The following is a 16,215-nucleotide window of genomic DNA, read 5'->3' on the forward strand; positions in this document are numbered from 1 at the left end:
GATGGTCGGCCCCGCGTACCCTCCGCGCCCAAGTACGGGGGCTCCCGGGCCCGACTCCCCGGGCGGCCGGCGTGCGCGCTGCAGGGTCCCGGGACCGGGGTCGCGGGAGGGGCGGGACGGGAGCGGCGGGGGCGGGCCCGGGGGCGGGGCTCGCGGCCAGGCCCCGCCCCCGCCGCGCTCTGTCGTCGGCGCGGCTGCGAGCGCGCTGTGCCGGGCGTCCGTGGAGCAGGTGCGGAGCGCGGCGTCTCCCCAGCTCCCGACCCCCCGACCCCCGGACCCCGCGCCCTCGGCCCACGGTGAGTGCTCGGACTCTGGGCGGCCGTCGCCGCCGCCTCCGCGCGCCCGGTCCGGCTCCTGCGTTTGCGGACCCCGAGGGGCGCGGGGAGGCCCCCGAGGAGGAAGGCGACGGCAGGTGGGAAGGCGCGCCCCCGGCTGCGGGGAAACTGAGGCCGGCGCGTGCTCGGAGGGACGGGTCCCGGGCCCTTCTCTCGGCCCGTGTCTCCAGGAGCGCCGGAGCCGGCGGGGGTCGAGTGGGGGGGCAGCAGGACGCCCCTCCGACCCCGCTGCCCCATGCCCCGCGGAGGCCGCAGGTGGGTCGGGGCTGGGGACCTCCGAGCCGCCCCGCGGGTTTTCCCGGGGGGCAGATGCCGCCGGCGCCGCTCCCTCCCTCCCCGCCGCCCGTCGTCTGAGGACCCCTGGTCTCCACGAAACCCCTCCGGGGCCGGAGCGGTAAAAACAATGCGCACTCACCAGGCTTCTACGCGGCCCGCAGACCCGCCCCCCTCATCGGGGAGGGAAAGACCTCGACGGAACGGGGGGGCCCCGAGGCTTCTGCGGGGGGCATGGAGAGGGAGGGGCGGGGCGGGGAGGGGCGGCGGGAAGGGATGTGGGTGAGCCAGGCGTGAGGGACGTCGCGGTGGAGACAGGTGAGTAAAGGCGGGGGAGGGAGCCTCGCAGGAAACTCGGACGCAGGGGCCTCGTTTTTCGTTCTAGAAGTATCTGGGTGGCCCTTTGCAGTGGATCCCGTGCCTCACAGGGCTTTAGGTAGGACTGCAGCGCTGCTCAAAACGCACGTTCCCAGGCCCTTCCCCAGGGATCAGGCTGGGATTGGATCTCAGGGAGCAGCATCTGTAATGGGCGCTGGGCTGCTGCTGCTGCTGGGCTGTGTCCTGGGGAGCACTGTCTAGGGAGCCAGCGGAAGGCCACAGCCAGAAATCCAATAGGAAAAGTGAAGGGGGGTGGGCTGGGAAGAGAAGACCAAGAGGGTGACATGGAGACCAGCATGTGGGGCCAGATATCCTGTCACTCCCCCTACATACACAGGGTAGCCGTGGGGGACCCCTGCCCGCAAGTCTCCAGGGACCAAATCTTGGTACAAAGGGACCTAGTGCTCTGAGATGTTGATCATAAAGGTATTTATTCACTGTGGAGGTGGCCAGGGGCCACAGGGGACTCTAGCTAGGGAGAAAGCCTGGCTCTCTGGCTCAGCTGTCCCCACCGCCAGCTGCTCTGGTGACACCTAAGCCCCCAGGTGGGCTAGCAGGAGACAGTGTGGCTCAGAGCCCCTGGCTGGAGTCCAGGCTCCAGGCAGCTCACCCAGCCCCGGGGTGTGAGATGGGACAGGGGGTCCACTTTGTAGGGTTCCCACTTCCTGTTCAGCCTGGGCCTTGGGGTCAGCCAGGGGACCAGGTGGACGTGTTCATGTTGGCTTGGCCCCCGTGCCAGTGTGACATTCAAGTCCTTGGCCAGCCTCACCTCGCCTACTGGACAAGCAGGGCTGGGATCCTGGCCCTGGTGGCCGGGCATGAGCAAGGATGCGGGCCCATCTTGTTCTGTGCTGCTGCCCAGCCCAGGGGTACCAGAGACACAGAGAGCTCAGGGAAGAGTTCTGCTGGGGCCTGGCAGACAGACGGAGCGGCCAGCGGGGGCTTCCTGGGGGTCAGCCGTGCACTCACACCGTGCAGCTCTGGGCGAGGAGCTGACTGGTTCCTGGGACCAGGCTGCTGTATGCTGCAGTGTCAGTGCCCGAGTGGTGGACTGTTTCCAGGGAAACAGGACGAGTGTCTGGGCACCCAGAGATGAGCCATCTTTCCCAGACACCTGTGCCCAGATGCCACTTTTGCCCCTGTCCAGTGAACGGGCTGAGGGAGGGAGCACCACAGAGCCGGAGGCCAACGTCCTTGGGCCCCAGAGCCCAGGATGTGCCAGGAGCTTAGAGCTTGGACACTGGATTTGGAGGTGGGCTCTGTCCCTGGCCACTTGTGGGCTCTGTGGCCTCGCATAAGCTTCTAAGCCCGGGGCCTCAGTTCCTCCAGGTAGATGAGGGGAGCAGAGCAGCACCCCCTTTCTGGGGCCGAGATTATGGGGCGGGGCAGCTCTCCCTCTGTCTTGAGCGTTTTATTCTCAGGGAGGCACCCCGACTCTGTGGCCACTTGGCTCCTGCGTCATGTCTGTCTCTGGGTCCGTGAGCCCCTGTAGCCCCTGTCACTCGGCAGATGCAGTTGGCGGTTGCCTTGGCAACAGCTCAAGCACTGGCTGCTACCCGGCTTTGAGGGGCTGCGGGTGTAGCCGCTGCTTCCCCACAGCTAGAGAGGGGAAGGGGGCCCCGATAACCTCACTGTTGATGGCCTGCAGGACAGCACCCCTACGTTGCAGCACCCGCCTCCTCACACCACCCCCCATCTTTGCAGGAAGGCCCCCTCCAGGGGCAGGCAATGGTCAGTCTGAGGAGGGAAGGCAGGGCCTCATTTCAGAGTCGGAGCCCGCAGCCCTTTCCGTCCCCAGCTCTTGGGCTGCTCAGATGAGACCCTCTGAGCCCAGCACTCCCCGAGGCCCCACAGGACTGGCGCTGGGGCTTCAGAGAGCAGGCTGCATGCTACCTGGGTGGGCTGAGCTGGCCAGGGGCACAGAGCAGGGATGGCAGCACTGGGGCCACAGAGAGACAGATGCAGTGGAGGGCAGGGCTCGGGAAGTGGCTCCAGGGCTCCCACCAGGGCATAAGGTGCTGAGGAGGAGGGAGCAGGTGTTCCCTAGAGACTTGCAGGGATGTGGGCACGATCCCTGGGGTGCTGGCCTGGGCACACTGGGCGGGAGGGGGGATGCTCTCCTGGCTCCCCTGCCACGAACTGCCTGGGAGATCTGGGGCCAGAATTGTTGCACCCAGCTGAGTGCCCACTTCTCTTTCGTCAGCAAGATGATAGTGCTCCTCTGCATGGGCTGGGCCTGCCTTGAGGTTCCCACAGTGAGTGGATGGGTAGCTCTGCCAGGAAAGGGGACCAGGGCAGCAAGTGCAAAGGTCCTGTGGTACACTGAGGGGAGCATGTTGCGTGCCATACACCAGAGGCTGGCAAGCCTGGGGCAGGGAGCCCAAGGGGTAGGCACAGAGTGGAGGAGTCAGCCTGGCCGGGGGGTCAGCACTTTGATGGCTTCCGACAGGGGCACAAGGAGACCTTGGGATTTGGGGGAGGCACAGGTTGTTGGGTGGCACAGGAGAGAGGTGGGTGCCTGGACCAGCCAGTGCTGTGGAAGAAGATGCCCCGCGGCAGCTTTGTGGTCCCGCTGCCCTTGCCCCTGGGTCTTCAGGGGAACCTGAACCCCCTGGAGGAGGCAAGCCAGTGTGACAGTGGCTGGGAGGGTGGGGGAGACTGCGGATGAGAACGAATGCACGCGGCGACACTTCTCAGGGGAGTCCTGGACAGCAGGTTGTCCCCGACTCAGAGATGCACACTTCTGGGGGCCTGGGCTCAGCCCCTTTGCAGGGCTGTGGACTTGTCCTCCAAGCCTGCCTGCCTGCCCGTGTTCTGTCTGCACAGAGCAGAGCCCCCAGGACACACAGGCCTTTGCTGCTGAGGTGTCCTCTGACTCCAGGGACACAGCCAGGGGACCCCCCCCCCGGATGGATGGTGGGTGGGGGTGTGGCAGGATGTGCCCCCTATGTGCTGGAGCCCAGCAGCTTCCAGCCACGGAGCGCAGGCTGTGCCAGGCTCGATAGACCGACCTACCAATCAACTGATCGTCACCTCTCAGCACTGTCCAGTCCCCAACGTGACCCAGCAGGGGTGCCCCATTTTGCAAACGGGCCATGAAGACTTAGACCAAGGGACTGGCCCCAGGTTGCCAGCAGGAGTGCCCATGGCGCACAGGGTGCCCAGTGCCGTCCAGCAGCGAGGTAGGGGGTGCTCTGGGGAGGCTCAGGTGCCCCCTCCGGTGCCGTGGGCAGCCCCATTGGGAGGCAGCACCCTGCCCCCGTTGGTCTGTGGCTGATGGGACCATTGCTGGTTTTGCACCTGCTGTGGTGGCTGGGGCCAGCATGGCCGAGCTGCTTGGCCGCTGGACGTCAGAGGCTACGGCCGTGCTCTCTGCCCGCAGACCCCCCACCATGACGACCCTGCTGGAGATCAAGAGCAGTGTGCTCAGGCAGGTGCAGGTGCGCCCGTCCTTCCGCCGGAGGACCGAGGGAGAGCCGGGGAGTGCTGGCGCTGACCCACAGGAGCCCACTGCTGCAGGGGCTTGGTGGGTGCCCCCCCATCCCGTATGGTCACGTGCACCTGGCCGCCCTTCTCTCACTGGAGCCCACTCTGCCGCTGCCCTAGCACAGCCTCTGGGGGGAGCCCAGGAGAGTCTGAACGCAAGGCCTGCAGGGGTCGGGGTCCACGCCTTGGACAGCAGACTGAGCCCTGGGACAAGCGGAGACCCAGGCAGTCCCCTCAAGTTGTAGGGGCCGATGGCTGGCCCTGGGTGCGGGGGCAGGCACGTGCCGGGAGCCCTGAGCTTCAGGGAGGACCCGCTGACCCTCGGCCCGGCCTCCCTCTGCAGGAAACCCGGGGACGGTGTGGAATTCTTCGCGCACATGCGTCTCATTCTGAAGAAGGGCGAAGGCAGACAGGGCCTTCCCTGCCCCGAGGTGAGGACGGCTGGTGCCGCTGCCCAGTGTGGGGGCACCACGCTGGGCTGTCCCACTGCCCCCCTGCAGCAGGCCTCCACCCCTCCACCTCAACTCCTCCCCTCCCTGGAGTGGTCTGCACAGGAGGCCCTTACCCGAGCGCCCTCACAGGTCCTCTTACGCAGTGGTTCACCAGCCCCTGCCGAGCCCGTGGACCCCAGCCGTGGCCTGAGAGCCCTAACCCAGGAGGAGGTAAGGGGGACAGGGGTCCGGGCCCAGGGAGATCCGAGAGCACTTCCTATGTGCCATGCTCAGGTCCTGGGGACAGGCGGACAGCAAAGGTGGTGGGGGTGAGGACTAGAATTCCCCATGGACGCCGGTAAGTCGGGGGTCAGGATCCTGCAGGGCGGAGCAGGTACAACTATACGGATGCTGGGACCCAACTCTGCTGGCGGGCGGAGCTCCTGGGAGCTGGGATGCCGGGGAGGGGTGGGGTGGGGGCAAGGTGCCTGGACCCCCAGTGGCCAGGGCTCAGGGGGACAGGGGTGGGCTGGCTGGGACTCAGGGCACGCCCTGCTCCCTGCCCATAGGTGGAGATGCTCTATGAGGAAGCCCTGTACACAGTCCTTTACCGGGCGGGGACCATGGGCCCTGACCAGGTGGATGACCAGGAGACCCTCCTGGGCTACCTGCAGCAGGTGAGTCCCACTGGTTCCATCCTCCCTGCTGGCCCGGCCTGGCCCTCCCTGCCCTGCTCTGGGGAGAATGGAGCCCAATGTCTCTCCCAGCCCTGTTCTCTGCCTGGTGTTGTCCCCATCACCCAAATGATGCAGGCTTGGCCCACATACAGAACACCCCCTACACACATGTGTGCGCCCAGGCAGACACACATACAGGCTGATTGGCGTCCCCGGAAGGATGGGGCAATGGACAGACACACGGACACACAGAGGATGGATGGATAGACAAATGCATCTTTCTCCTCTCCTGTGTGGCCCCCAGGAGACTGAGTGGCTCTTTTTGGGGGGGCACCTGGGCCCTCACACCTGCCCGTCCTCTACAGGTGTTTGGTACAAGCTCCGACGAGCACGCCAAGGCCATTGAATGCGTGAAGAAGGCCAAGGTGGGGCTGCCACGCAGGGTGGGCATACGCTGACCAGCCGCAGGGCTAGGGTTTGGGGGTGGAGAGGGCACAGCGCGGGGCCCTGTCCTGGCCCCACAGATCCTCCCTCAAGCGGCCCCTCGGCACCCTCGGCCCACAGGCCCCCACGTACGCCCTGAAAGTCTCTGTCATGCGTGCCAAGAACTTGCTGGCCAAAGACCCCAATGGTAAGTGGGGACCAGCCGGGAGCGTGGCTGTGGTGGCTGTGGAGGGCCAGGGGCGGCCTGGGGCTGGGGACTGAGATGCCTGCGGCGTCTCAGGCTTCAGCGACCCCTACTGCATGCTGGGCATCCTGCCCGCTGCGGGCGCCCCGCGGGAGCCAGGCCCACACAAGGAGCAGCGTTTCAGCTTCCGCAAAGGCAGCAAGCGTGGAGGCCCGCTGCCGGCCAAGTGTATCCAGGTCACCGAGGTCAAGAGCAGCACCCTGAACCCCGTCTGGAAGGAAAACTTCTTCTTGTAAGTCCTTTCTTGCAGCTGGGCAGCGGTGGTGGGAGTGGGGACATGTGCTACGCCAGGACGTGTGCCGTCTCAGTGCCTGCCCCAGTGATCTGAGCGGGGCTGGTCAGAGGACGGGCTTCCAGAGGACGTCACTGTCTAGAGAGAGGTGCTGGCCCCAGTGGCCACACGGTCAGGATTCATGTCCAGCCAGCCTGTCTTAGAAGCTGAAGCTCTTGGACTCCTTCCTGCAGCTCCAGGGATTGTCCCTTCCCTGGCCCGCCAGCCCTGGGCAGAGGCTCGTCCTGCAGCCTCTGGCCATCTCTCTGTTTCCTCATAGTGAGATCGAGGACGTCAGCACAGACCAGCTGCACCTGGACATCTGGTATAGGCCCCGGGGCCCTGCGGCGCAAGGGACATGCAGTGGGAGGGGACATTCAGGGCCCAGCCAGGCCCCAAACAAGCCAGGTCTGTCCCCTCGCCCGCCCCTAGGGACCATGATGATGATGTGTCTCTGGTGGAGGCATGCAGGAAGCTGAACGAAGTCATCGGCCTGAAGGGCATGAGCAGGTAAGACGGGGGGACCCTGGGCCCCCCAGACATGGGCCAGCAGGTGGCGGCTCCCCGGGTACCCCAGGTGGGCATCTACCCTGCTTTGCTCAGGTATTTCAAACAGATTGTCAAGTCGGCCCGTGCGAATGGGACAGCAGGGCCCACGGAGGACCACACGGATGACTTCCTGGGGTGTCTCAATATCCCCGTCCGGGTGAGTGGGGTCCAGGGCCTTGTTCCCTCCGGGGACTCTGCTGGTGGCTATGTCCTGTGATCCCCCCAAGCCTCTCCCATCCTTCTTGGGCTGGGTGAGGGCCTTGTGCGGCAGAGGAGGGGGAAGGAACAGCCTCCTGGGGTGTCTTGTGTCCAGGCACCCCTGAGTGCTCACCGTGTGTCGGTGGCCTGTGTTCAGTGGGAAGCAGAGGTCTGTGGGAGGGATGGGGAGGAGAACTGCGGGTCTGCACCCCCTTCTCTCAGGAGGTGCCCGTGGCTGGTGAAGACCGCTGGTTCAAGCTGGAACCACGCTCCAGCGCCTCCCGAGTGCAGGGGGACTGCCAGCTGGTCCTAAAGCTGATCACCACACAGGTGGGGAGCTGCGGGGTCCCTTGCCCTGCATCCCGGCCCTCCAGCCCTGCTGGCGGGCCGGGGCAGGGCTGGTGACGGGCGGGCCCTGCCTTCCAGAGGGACACGGGCATGAGCCAGCGAGGGCGGTCCGGCTTCCTGTCCTACATGCTGCTGCTGAGCCGTCTGCTGCAGTTCGAGCACCGGTCCCAGGAGGTAGCCACGCCCTAGGGACCCGGGAGACCTGGCCCCTGGGGAGGGAGAGCAGGGGAGGCTGGGCACCGGGGGCAGGAGGCGATGGCGTCTGCTCCTTCCACTCACGTCTGCCCCCTCTCCCAGCCGGACTCGAGCAGCTGGCGCGGAGAGCTCAGCGGGCCCGCGGCCACCGTGCTGTGTCTGCACGGCGCCCAGAGCAACCTGTCTGCGCTGCAGCTGGCGGTGCTGTGAGTGGGCGGGGCTAGGGGAGGAGCTGCGGGTGGGAGGGGCTGAGCTGTCGGGGGCGGGGCGGATGGGGGCCGGTTGTGGCGGGCGAAAGGGGCGCTGCCAGTGGGCGGGCTAAGAGGGGCGGGGCCGGGAAGGGGCAGGGCTGTGGGGAATGATGTAGAAAGTGGGCGTGGTCGTGGAAGAGGTGGGTGGGCCCTGGGGCGAGGAGGGGCTTGAGAAGGGGTGCTGTGAGTGGCAGCAGCTGAGAGGGGCGGAGCTGGAGGGGGGGTTGTGGGAGGGGAAAGAGGCGTGACGTGTGGTGGGTGTGGCCACGGATGGGCGGGGCAGGAAGGGAAGGCATAGGAGTGCTTTGAGTGGGAAGGGGTGAAAGGGGGTGGTGCCATGAGGGCACTGTGGAACGGGAAGGGGCAGTAGAAGGGGCACAAGGGGTCTCCTGGGGGGTTGCCTCCTTGACTCTGCACTGACCGCGGCGGGGCTGGCCCCCACAGGCACTGGCAGGTCAGCAGCCGCCACCATCAGACCTGCACCCTGGACTATGGCTACCTGCTGGGGCTGCTGGAGGACCTGCAGGCACACTGGGGGGAGGCGTCATCCCTGCCCCAAGAGCAGGTGAGCGCGCCCTCGTCATTGGCTGAAAGTGCTGTTCCTGGCGGGTGTGCCCTGGGCAGCTCGTGGGCTGGACAGACAGGGCGCATGGCCTACAGGGTGGCGTGAGCTTGAAAATAGACTTCATGACCCAGGGCAGAGCAAGACTGGGCACTGCTGAGATTGGGGGATGGGGTGGAATCCCAGGAGAGGGAGGTTGTACCCTTCACTTGGCTGAGGGGCCGAGGCAGTGGGCGCTGGCCGCTGGCCAGGGGGAACGGGTGGTGCAAAGGCCCTGAGGCTGTGGGAGAAAGTAGCAGGGCCGGGCCTGTGGATGGCTGCAGGAGGCCTTTGCAGATGGGCTGCTCCCCCACCCCTACCCGCGGGGATGGCCGTGAGAGGGTCAGCTCTGACGGGCCCTGTGTGCCTAGGAGGAGAGCCTGGCTGACAGCTTCTCTGCCTTCTCCGAGTTCGGGCTGCGGCTGCTGCGTCAGTTGCGAGACTATTTCCCAGCCACCAACAGCACAGCTGTGTACCGCCTGGAACTGCTGCTGAAGTGGGTGCAGCTCCAGGGCTGGCGGGGCTGGGGGGGGGATGCGCGGGACTGGGACGGCCGCAGTCAGCAGGTGGCCCCTGTCCAGGTGTCTCAGCAAGATGCAGCTCTTCCAGCCGTCCTTCGAGAGCTGCCCCTTCGAGACAGAGCTGAACATGGACATCGCCGCGGCCCTGAAGGTGTGTCCCACCCCCAGCTGCCCGCCCCGGCCCCCAGCTTGGCCTGCTCTGTCACTCTCCGCTGCCCTTTGAGCCTCCCCCATTCCCCACAGCGTCTCAGTGTGAGGAACGGCCACTGCCAGGCTCTGCTTGTCTTGCAGAGAGGCAACCGTGAGTGGTACGACAGGCTCCTGAACAGCAAGAGTCCTCGGGAGCAGGTGCCGCTCGGGGAGGGCCGGGCCACAGGGGCGGGGTGGGGCGGGGTGGGCCCAGGGGTCACGTGAACCGCGCTTCCTTGCAGCCGGGGCCGCAGCGCCTCGCCGGGCTGGTGCAGCTGGCCGACGCTGTCTACGAGGATCTGCAGTCCTGCTATGGGGTCTACGCCAGCCTCTTCCACAGGTGGGGCCCCTACCCTGGCCCTTCGGGGACGCCGCCAGGCCGGCGTGGGGCAAGCAGGTGTGTGGGTTTGTTTTGCAGCATCGTCGAGATCGACTTCTTCACCCTCACCTTCCGGCAGCTGGAACGTCTGGTGAGGAGGGGAGTGGGGAGAAGCCCCCTGGCTGGGAGGGCGCCTCGGTTTCCTTTTTGCCCGCAGCCCCTGACTCCACCATCCTGACAGGTGGCCGAGGAGGCGTGGGTGCTGACGGAGGAACTGAGCCCCAAGTTGACCCTCGAGGTGGCCTCGGGGCTCTTTGAGCTGTACCTGACCCTGGCCGACATCCAGGGCTTCTGGAGCAGCCTCCCCGGCCGGTGGGTGCCCTGCCCAGCCTCTCCCCTTCCCTCTACCTGCCCCCACCTGTCTCTGTCCACTCTTTGCCTCCCAGACCCATCCCCACTCCTCCCCATCCCCGCGCCCCGGCTGTCCTCCAGCTTCCTCTAGGAGGCCCCTGGGACAGGATCCTGAGGGCCCTGGGAGGGAGGGCACCTGGGGTTTACTGGCTCCAGGTGTCTGAGTCAGGGCGAGCTCTGTTGGGCCCCCTGCTGCAGCGACAGCCGCTCCCTTGCTCTGGCCGGCATCCACGCCCCCTTCCTGCCCGCCGTGAAGCTCTGGCTGCAGGTGCTGCGGGACCAGGCCAGGTGCAGACTGCAGGGAGCCGTGGACGTGGACACAGTGAGTAAGACCCAGGCCCTAGACTGCTGGGCTCAGCCAGGGCTGCCCTGCAACCCAGGCCTCCTCCCGCCCTCTTAGCTGGAGCCCGCGGATGCCTCCTCCAAGCACAGCAGCTCCGCGGCCACTGCCAGCCTCTGCTTCAGTCACATCCAGGAGCTGTGGACCCGCCTGGCGTGGCCAGACCCTGCCCAGGCCCAGGCGCTGGGCACCCAGCTGAGCCAGGTGTGTGGCTGTGGGTTTGGGGAATGTGGTGTGGGAGGGCAGCAGCACCAGGGGACGCAGCCCACAGCTCCCACCCCTCGTGTCTCACCCTAGGACCTGTGCGAGGCCACCCTCTTCTACACTGAGCTGTTGCGGAAGAAGGTGGACGCTCAGCCTGGGGCCGCAGGCGAGGCAGTGAGCGAGCCAGTGAGCAGGCTGGTGGCCAAGTGGCAGGGGGCTGGTGGCTGTGTGGGGCCGGTGCGGGGCTGCTCACGCACTCGCCCACATCTGGCCTGCCTCCCCAGCTCTGCGTGGTGCTCAACAACGTGGAGCTCCTCCGCAAGGCTGCTGGGCAGGCTCTGCGGGGTCTGGCGTGGCCGGAGGCCCCCTCAGCGCTGGAAGGGGGGCTCCCGCGGCCCCTGCTCAGCTGCACGCAGGCCCTGGACGAAGACCTGCAGCAGGAGGTCCAGACCGTGACCGCGCACCTGACCTCCAAGGTGGGCGGGCCGGCGGGCAGGTGGGGGAGCCGGCTGCCTGGTGCCCTGCCGCGGGGTGCCGAGCGCTGCCCTCCCGCAGATGGTGGCCGACATCCGGAAGTACGTGCAGCACATTAGCCTGTCGCCGGACTCCATCCAGAACGACGAGGTGTGTGCGCGGCCGGCCGGGGATGTGTGGGGGGCCCGCGGGCGGGCTGGCGCTGAGGGTGCTGCCCGTAGGCTGTGGCCCCGCTCATGAAGTACCTGGACGAGAAGCTGGCCTTGCTGAATGCGGCGCTGGTCAAGGAGAATCTGAGCAGGTAGGGCTGGGGCCGGGGGGGGGGGGGGGCGGGGTGCGGCCCATGGTGCCGACACCAACGCCGGGTGTCCCTGCAGGGTGCTGGAGGCCCTCTGGGAGCTGCTGCTACAGGCCATCCTGCAGGCCCTTGGGGCCAACCTCGATGTCTCCGCAGACTTCTACGGCCGCTTCCACTTCGCGCTGGAGGTAGGGCCCTGGGGAGGAGCGGTCCCTGCTGGGGCGCCTGGCCTTCCAGGCCTGAAGGGCTCCTCGGGGATCCTGGCCACCCGGCACCTCCTTCCTGCCCGCCCGCCCACTGTGTCAGCAGCACCTGGGCCCCCGGGCCTTGGCATTCTCCCCCACTGGCCCGGGGCTTCAGAGGGGCGTGAGGCCTGAGAAGCGGGTCCACCGGTCTCAGCCTGCGGGCCCCGGACGGCTGTGCCTCTGACGGCTCTGCCTTCTTGCCCTGCCCCAGGCCCTGGTGAATTTTTTCCACGCAGAGGGTCAGGGTCTGCCCCTGGAGAGCCTGAGGGACGGAAGCTACAAGGTGAGGCCTGGCCTGGGGGCCTCCGGCCGAGAGGGGGGTTGTGCGCGCTGGGGGCCGTGCTCAGCGCCCGGTGCTCCCCGCAGAGGCTGGAGGAGGAGCTGCGTCTGCACCAGTGCTCCACCCGCGAGTGCATCGAGCAGTACTACCTGGACAAGCTCAAGCAGGTAGCGAGGCCGGGGGCTGCGCACTCGGCCTCTCCCCGCGCTCCCCGCCCCCACCCAGCCTGGTCACTGGCCTGAGCCCTTCCACAGAGGTCCCTGGAGCAGAACCGGTTTGGGCGCCTGAGCGTCCGCTGCCACTACGAGGCGGCGGAGCAGAGGCTGGTGGTGGAGGTCCTGCACGCCGCGGACCTGCCCCCGCTGGACGCCAATGGTGAGGGGGCGGGGCGCCGGCGGGGCGCGGGGCTGGAGGGCTGCGGGGTGGCGGCGCTCACGACCCGCCCCTGGCTGCGCTCCTCAGGCCTGAGCGACCCTTTCGTGATTGTGGAGCTGGGCCCGCCGCACCTCTTCCCGCTGGTGCGCAGCCAGAGGACGCAGGTCAAGAGCCGGACGCTGCACCCCGTGTACGACGAGCTCTTCTACTTGTGAGTGTCCCGCCCCGCCCCCAGCAGTTCTCGCGCGCGCCGCAGCCCGGGCCGGAGCCGGGCTCCGATGACCACCCTCGATGACCACCCTCCGCCCGCAGCTCCGTGCCGGCAGAGGCGTGCCGCCGCCGCGGCGCCTGCGTGTTGTTCACGGTCATGGACCACGACTGGCTGTCCACCAACGACTTCGCGGGGGAGGCGGCCCTCGGCCTGGGCAGCATTGGTGGCATAGCGCGGCCACAGGTGGGAGGGAGCGCGAGGGCCAGGCAGCCTGTCACCCTGCACCTGCGCCGGCCCAGAGCCCAGGGTGAGTGCGGGTCTCCGGGGGGGTGGAGGGTTGGCTGGAGGTAGGGGCTCACGCCCCCCCCCCCCCCCCCCCCCCGCAGTGAAGTCAGCGCTCAGGATGCTGGAGGGCCGCACCAACAAGGAGGCGCAGGAGTTTGTCAAGAAACTCAAGGAGCTGGAGAAGAGCATGGAAGCAGACCCTTGAGCCCCTCCACGAGTCCCCTCATCATCCTCATCATCCTCATCCAGCCCCGTGGTCAGCTTTGTGCAGCCGGGGCTCACTCCCCCACCCCGCCATGTGGTGTGCATGCGCAGCTGGCCCTCCAGCTCCTTCCTGCCCTGGCCGTGTCCATGTGGTGTGTCCTGTGAACCCCGTGAATCCATCCAGCAACCCCCATGCCGGGTCTGGGGGGTTGACTTGGTGGGGCCTGGCCACAAGGTGAGCTTCCCCGTCTGCCTGCTCGGCTCCCATGGCCACACGGCAGGCAGACACCAGTCTGAGAGCAGGGTTCTCAGTGGGGTGGCTTAGCTTCCCAGGAAACGTTAGGCCATGTCTGGAGTCAGTTTTGGTGGTCGCAACTACAGGCTGGAGGAGGGGCTACTGGCACTAGGGGTGAGTCCAGGGATGTCCCCGAGCAAAGGTGGGCCACTGTCAGATGTTACCAGCGCCATAGCAAGAAGCTCTGTCTTCTCTTCTGGGGCTGGGAGTGTGGCAGGGCCTTGTGGGCCAAGAGGCAGGACAGCTCGGGTTTCAGTCTGGACTAAGCAAGGTGGCAGGACATAGCTCCCAGGGGTTCTGACAGAGGGGAGGGTGGGCACCCAGAACCCTTCACCCAGAAGGAGACCTGCATAGGTCTCCACTCCCCACCTGGCTCTGAGGCCTGGGAGAGGGTCCCCTGGCATCACTGTGAAGCTGGGGACATCACGCAGAGTTGGTCCATGTAAGGAGCTCTGTGCTGGGCATGCAGCTGTCCAGCGTATTCTGTGTCTACCAGCGCCTGCCCGTGCGAGACCAGCCTCATGCCTGGCACCCCCACGGTCCATACCCTTCCCAGGCTTCCCAGACAGGCCCTGCCTCACTGGATACTCATCCCCCGCAAGCCTCCCCAATCCCCAGACCAAGTGCAAAGAAACAGGCTCACACTGGGGTCTCCTTGGCCCGCAGCTTCAATGGGAGGGCTGGACGGCCCCAGAGCACAGCCATGTCACATGCATGGGGACAGAGTCTGGTGCTGCTCAGTGCTATGAGGGCTGAGGCTGCTAGGCCTGTCTGTGTCCCCACAAGTCCTGCTGTCTCCAGTCCTTATTGCTCCGCCATGAAAATAAACGTGTGCAGTCTTTAGTCTCTCTGCCGTTTCTTGATTCCTTCCCAAATCTCTGTGGGGGCCATGGCCTTTGCCCCTTGCTCAAGAGGACTGTCCTCCTCAGGGCAGCTGCTGCTGCCGTGGTCTCCTCCGTCCTCGGCATCAGGGCCGTGCCCCTCAGACTCGTCCTCGCTGTCGCTGTCACCGCTGTCTGCAAGCAGCCTGGAAGGGACAGGTGTATTCACTGACGGCGCACTCGCTCGACAAAAGCCCAGCTGAGGGCAGATTCTCCTGTTCCCTGGGAAGCCCAAGGACCTACCGGTTGCCAGCCACTGGCCTGTTGGGGTTTGCAAACTCACGCCCAGAATCCACGTCAAAAGGATCTGAACAGAGAAAGCAAACAAGAAAGGGACATACAGGTGAGCTCAGAGCACAACCGAGCCTCCCAAGTGCTGGGGCAGCAAGGCCTCACCCCCTCGGCTTCTCAAAATGAGGTGTGGCATGCCCAGATGGTCCTGGCTCCCAACCAGAGGGCTTGCATCCATGCCAGGCCTCACCGATTTCCTCCTCCTCCGGGCGCTCCTTGGCGTTGGCCAGGAACTCCTGCTCGGCCTGGAGTACCTCCTCCGCGCTGCCGCAGGCTGCATACTTGTCCAGGAGCTGGCGGTTCAGGTCTAGGAAGCCCTCGCCCCACTTGAACTTCCGCAGCAAAATGACAGCAAGGTCCGAGAAACCTGAGGGCGCGGACACCAGAAACCCAACAATGCTGACAATCCGTCTCCCATCCCAAGTGTATCCCCGGGACCCACAGTGCCATCCCCACACCTGAAACTCCCCATCAGACACCATCCTGCAGTCCAGACGAGCTGCTTGCCGGCCTCTGCCATGCACAGAGGCCCTCTCACGGGGCTGCCTGTCCGAGCCTCCACAGGGACCATGTGTTCTCTGAGGGCAAGGTGAGGGGTGACAGAGGTGGCACTGCAGTCCTGGCCTGTCCACCTCGACCGCCCCAATACCCTCACACTGCTCGCAAGAGGAGATGGTGGGAAACAATGCTGCTGGTGTGGCCAGACTCAGCGGCCCGCTGGCACTCACCCAGGATGCAGAAGGCAGCAGCAAAAGCCTCCACACAGGACAGCTTGCAGGGCCGGCCGTAGTTCACGGGGTTGGCGGCGACTAGGTGGGGCAGCAGCCGCACGTGGCTCCCCCGCATCTTCCCGAACGGGGTCTCATCCAGGCGGGCCCAGGAGCAGTCGACCACAGCGACCCCACTCTGTGCCACCAGCTGTCTGTCGGGAGCAGGGGAGGGCTAGGTTCTGGAGACGACGTCCCTGGAGACCGACCTCTCCAGGGATACAAGAACATCATTCCTCGGCCCCCAAACAGCCCCAGCAGCGTGTGTTCCTGCAGCGGATTCCTTCATTCACCCAACACACGTTTACTGAGAACTACTAGATCCTGTGCTAGGCAGCGGGGGCGACCTATACACGCACGCCTCGCGGAGCCCCGCAAGAAGGATGTGCCAGGGTCCCGCCCACTCCCCCATCCTCGGGCCCCGATCCTACCTGTCCGCGGGGGACACGTACTGGGAGCCCACCGGGCTGAGCACGACGCCGCCGAACCTGTGGCCCAGGCGCAGGCAGCGCACCAGACCCAGGCGGGCCAGCTTTCGGCCGGTACAGCGCCGGGGGTCACAGTGGCCCAGCTCCCACATGGCCAGCGTGCAGGGTAGTCGCGCCGGGCCCGAGGGGCCCCCGTCCTCGGCCGCCTCTGGTTCCACGGACGCTGCACGGGGGCGCGGAAGGATACCGAGCCTCAGGCGCAGCTCGTCGAGCCGGCCCCCAGCCCCCGGCTCCCTGACCCGCGGCCCCGATCGCACCCACTCACCGCGCAGCGCGGCGCCCACCTCCTCGGCGAAGGCCTCCAGGGAGCGGCCCGCTGGGTGCCGAGCGCGGCTGCCTTCGGCCCCCGGCCTCCGCGCAGCCCTTCTGCGGCCCATGGCGGGCAACAGGGCCCCTGACACCTGCGGGTTCACAGGAGAGCCACGAGCGCTCGCGCAGGCGCCGAGGGCCACTTCC

General features: G+C 66.7%; 2 protein-coding genes across 4 annotated transcripts; one reads left to right on the top strand and one right to left on the bottom strand.

Moving 5' to 3' along the window:
• Positions 1-207: 207 nt before the first annotated feature.
• BAIAP3 (BAI1 associated protein 3) lies at positions 208-13,829 on the top strand. 3 transcript variants are annotated; one of them, XM_047712739.1, is made up of 34 exons: positions 208-296; positions 4,369-4,512; positions 4,816-4,903; positions 5,054-5,134; positions 5,473-5,580; positions 5,946-6,005; positions 6,145-6,211; positions 6,305-6,500; positions 6,820-6,864; positions 6,972-7,049; positions 7,143-7,245; positions 7,509-7,616; positions 7,713-7,808; positions 7,932-8,035; positions 8,525-8,645; positions 9,053-9,177; positions 9,263-9,353; positions 9,494-9,550; positions 9,634-9,731; positions 9,810-9,861; positions 9,952-10,082; positions 10,320-10,443; positions 10,522-10,665; positions 10,759-10,851; positions 10,950-11,141; positions 11,221-11,289; positions 11,361-11,440; positions 11,517-11,625; positions 11,894-11,965; positions 12,049-12,129; positions 12,217-12,337; positions 12,425-12,548; positions 12,650-12,855; positions 12,935-13,829. In XM_047712739.1, the coding sequence occupies exons 2-34, from the start codon at positions 4,379-4,381 to the stop codon at positions 13,036-13,038; spliced, it is 3,462 nt and encodes a 1,153-aa protein (XP_047568695.1). In that variant the 5' UTR covers positions 208-296; positions 4,369-4,378; the 3' UTR covers positions 13,039-13,829. The 3 variants fall into 3 exon arrangements, with proteins under 3 accessions (XP_047568695.1, XP_047568697.1, XP_047568696.1); XM_047712741.1 differs by having other exon boundaries at positions 10,759-10,839; XM_047712740.1 differs by lacking the exon at positions 208-296 and adding an exon at positions 860-926.
• Positions 13,830-13,982: 153 nt separating this feature from the next.
• TSR3 (TSR3 ribosome maturation factor) lies at positions 13,983-16,203 on the bottom strand. Its single transcript, XM_047712754.1, has 6 exons — positions 16,025-16,203; positions 15,703-15,922; positions 15,233-15,426; positions 14,695-14,871; positions 14,457-14,520; positions 13,983-14,359 (listed from the first exon to the last, which is right to left on the bottom strand). The coding sequence occupies exons 1-6, from the start codon at positions 16,134-16,136 to the stop codon at positions 14,173-14,175; spliced, it is 954 nt and encodes a 317-aa protein (XP_047568710.1). The 5' UTR covers positions 16,137-16,203; the 3' UTR covers positions 13,983-14,172.
• Positions 16,204-16,215: the final 12 nt, after the last annotated feature.

This window comes from Lutra lutra, chromosome 18 (genome assembly GCF_902655055.1).
Source record: "Lutra lutra chromosome 18, mLutLut1.2, whole genome shotgun sequence".
NCBI classification, from domain to species: Eukaryota; Metazoa; Chordata; class Mammalia; order Carnivora; family Mustelidae; genus Lutra; species Lutra lutra.

What these genes read in the sequence shown, in the direction of transcription:
- TSR3 (XM_047712754.1), bottom strand. Translation starts at nt 16,136, where the DNA reads ATGGGCCGCAGAAGGGCTGCGCGGAGGCCGGGGGCCGAAGGCAGCCGC. An exon ending in TACGTGTCCCCCGCGGACAG is followed by an intron (nt 15,427 to 15,702) that starts GTAGGATCGGGG and finishes TGCTCCCGACAG; the next exon opens with ACAGCTGGTGGCACAGAGTG. An exon ending in CCCGGAGGAGGAGGAAATCG is followed by an intron (nt 14,521 to 14,694) that starts GTGAGGCCTGGC and finishes TTCTCTGTTCAG; the next exon opens with ATCCTTTTGACGTGGATTCT.
- BAIAP3 (XM_047712739.1), top strand. Translation starts at nt 4,379, where the DNA reads ATGACGACCCTGCTGGAGATCAAGAGCAGTGTGCTCAGGCAGGTGCAG. An exon ending in TCCTGGGCTACCTGCAGCAG is followed by an intron (nt 5,581 to 5,945) that starts GTGAGTCCCACT and finishes CGTCCTCTACAG; the next exon opens with GTGTTTGGTACAAGCTCCGA. An exon ending in GCAAGAGTCCTCGGGAGCAG is followed by an intron (nt 9,551 to 9,633) that starts GTGCCGCTCGGG and finishes GCTTCCTTGCAG; the next exon opens with CCGGGGCCGCAGCGCCTCGC.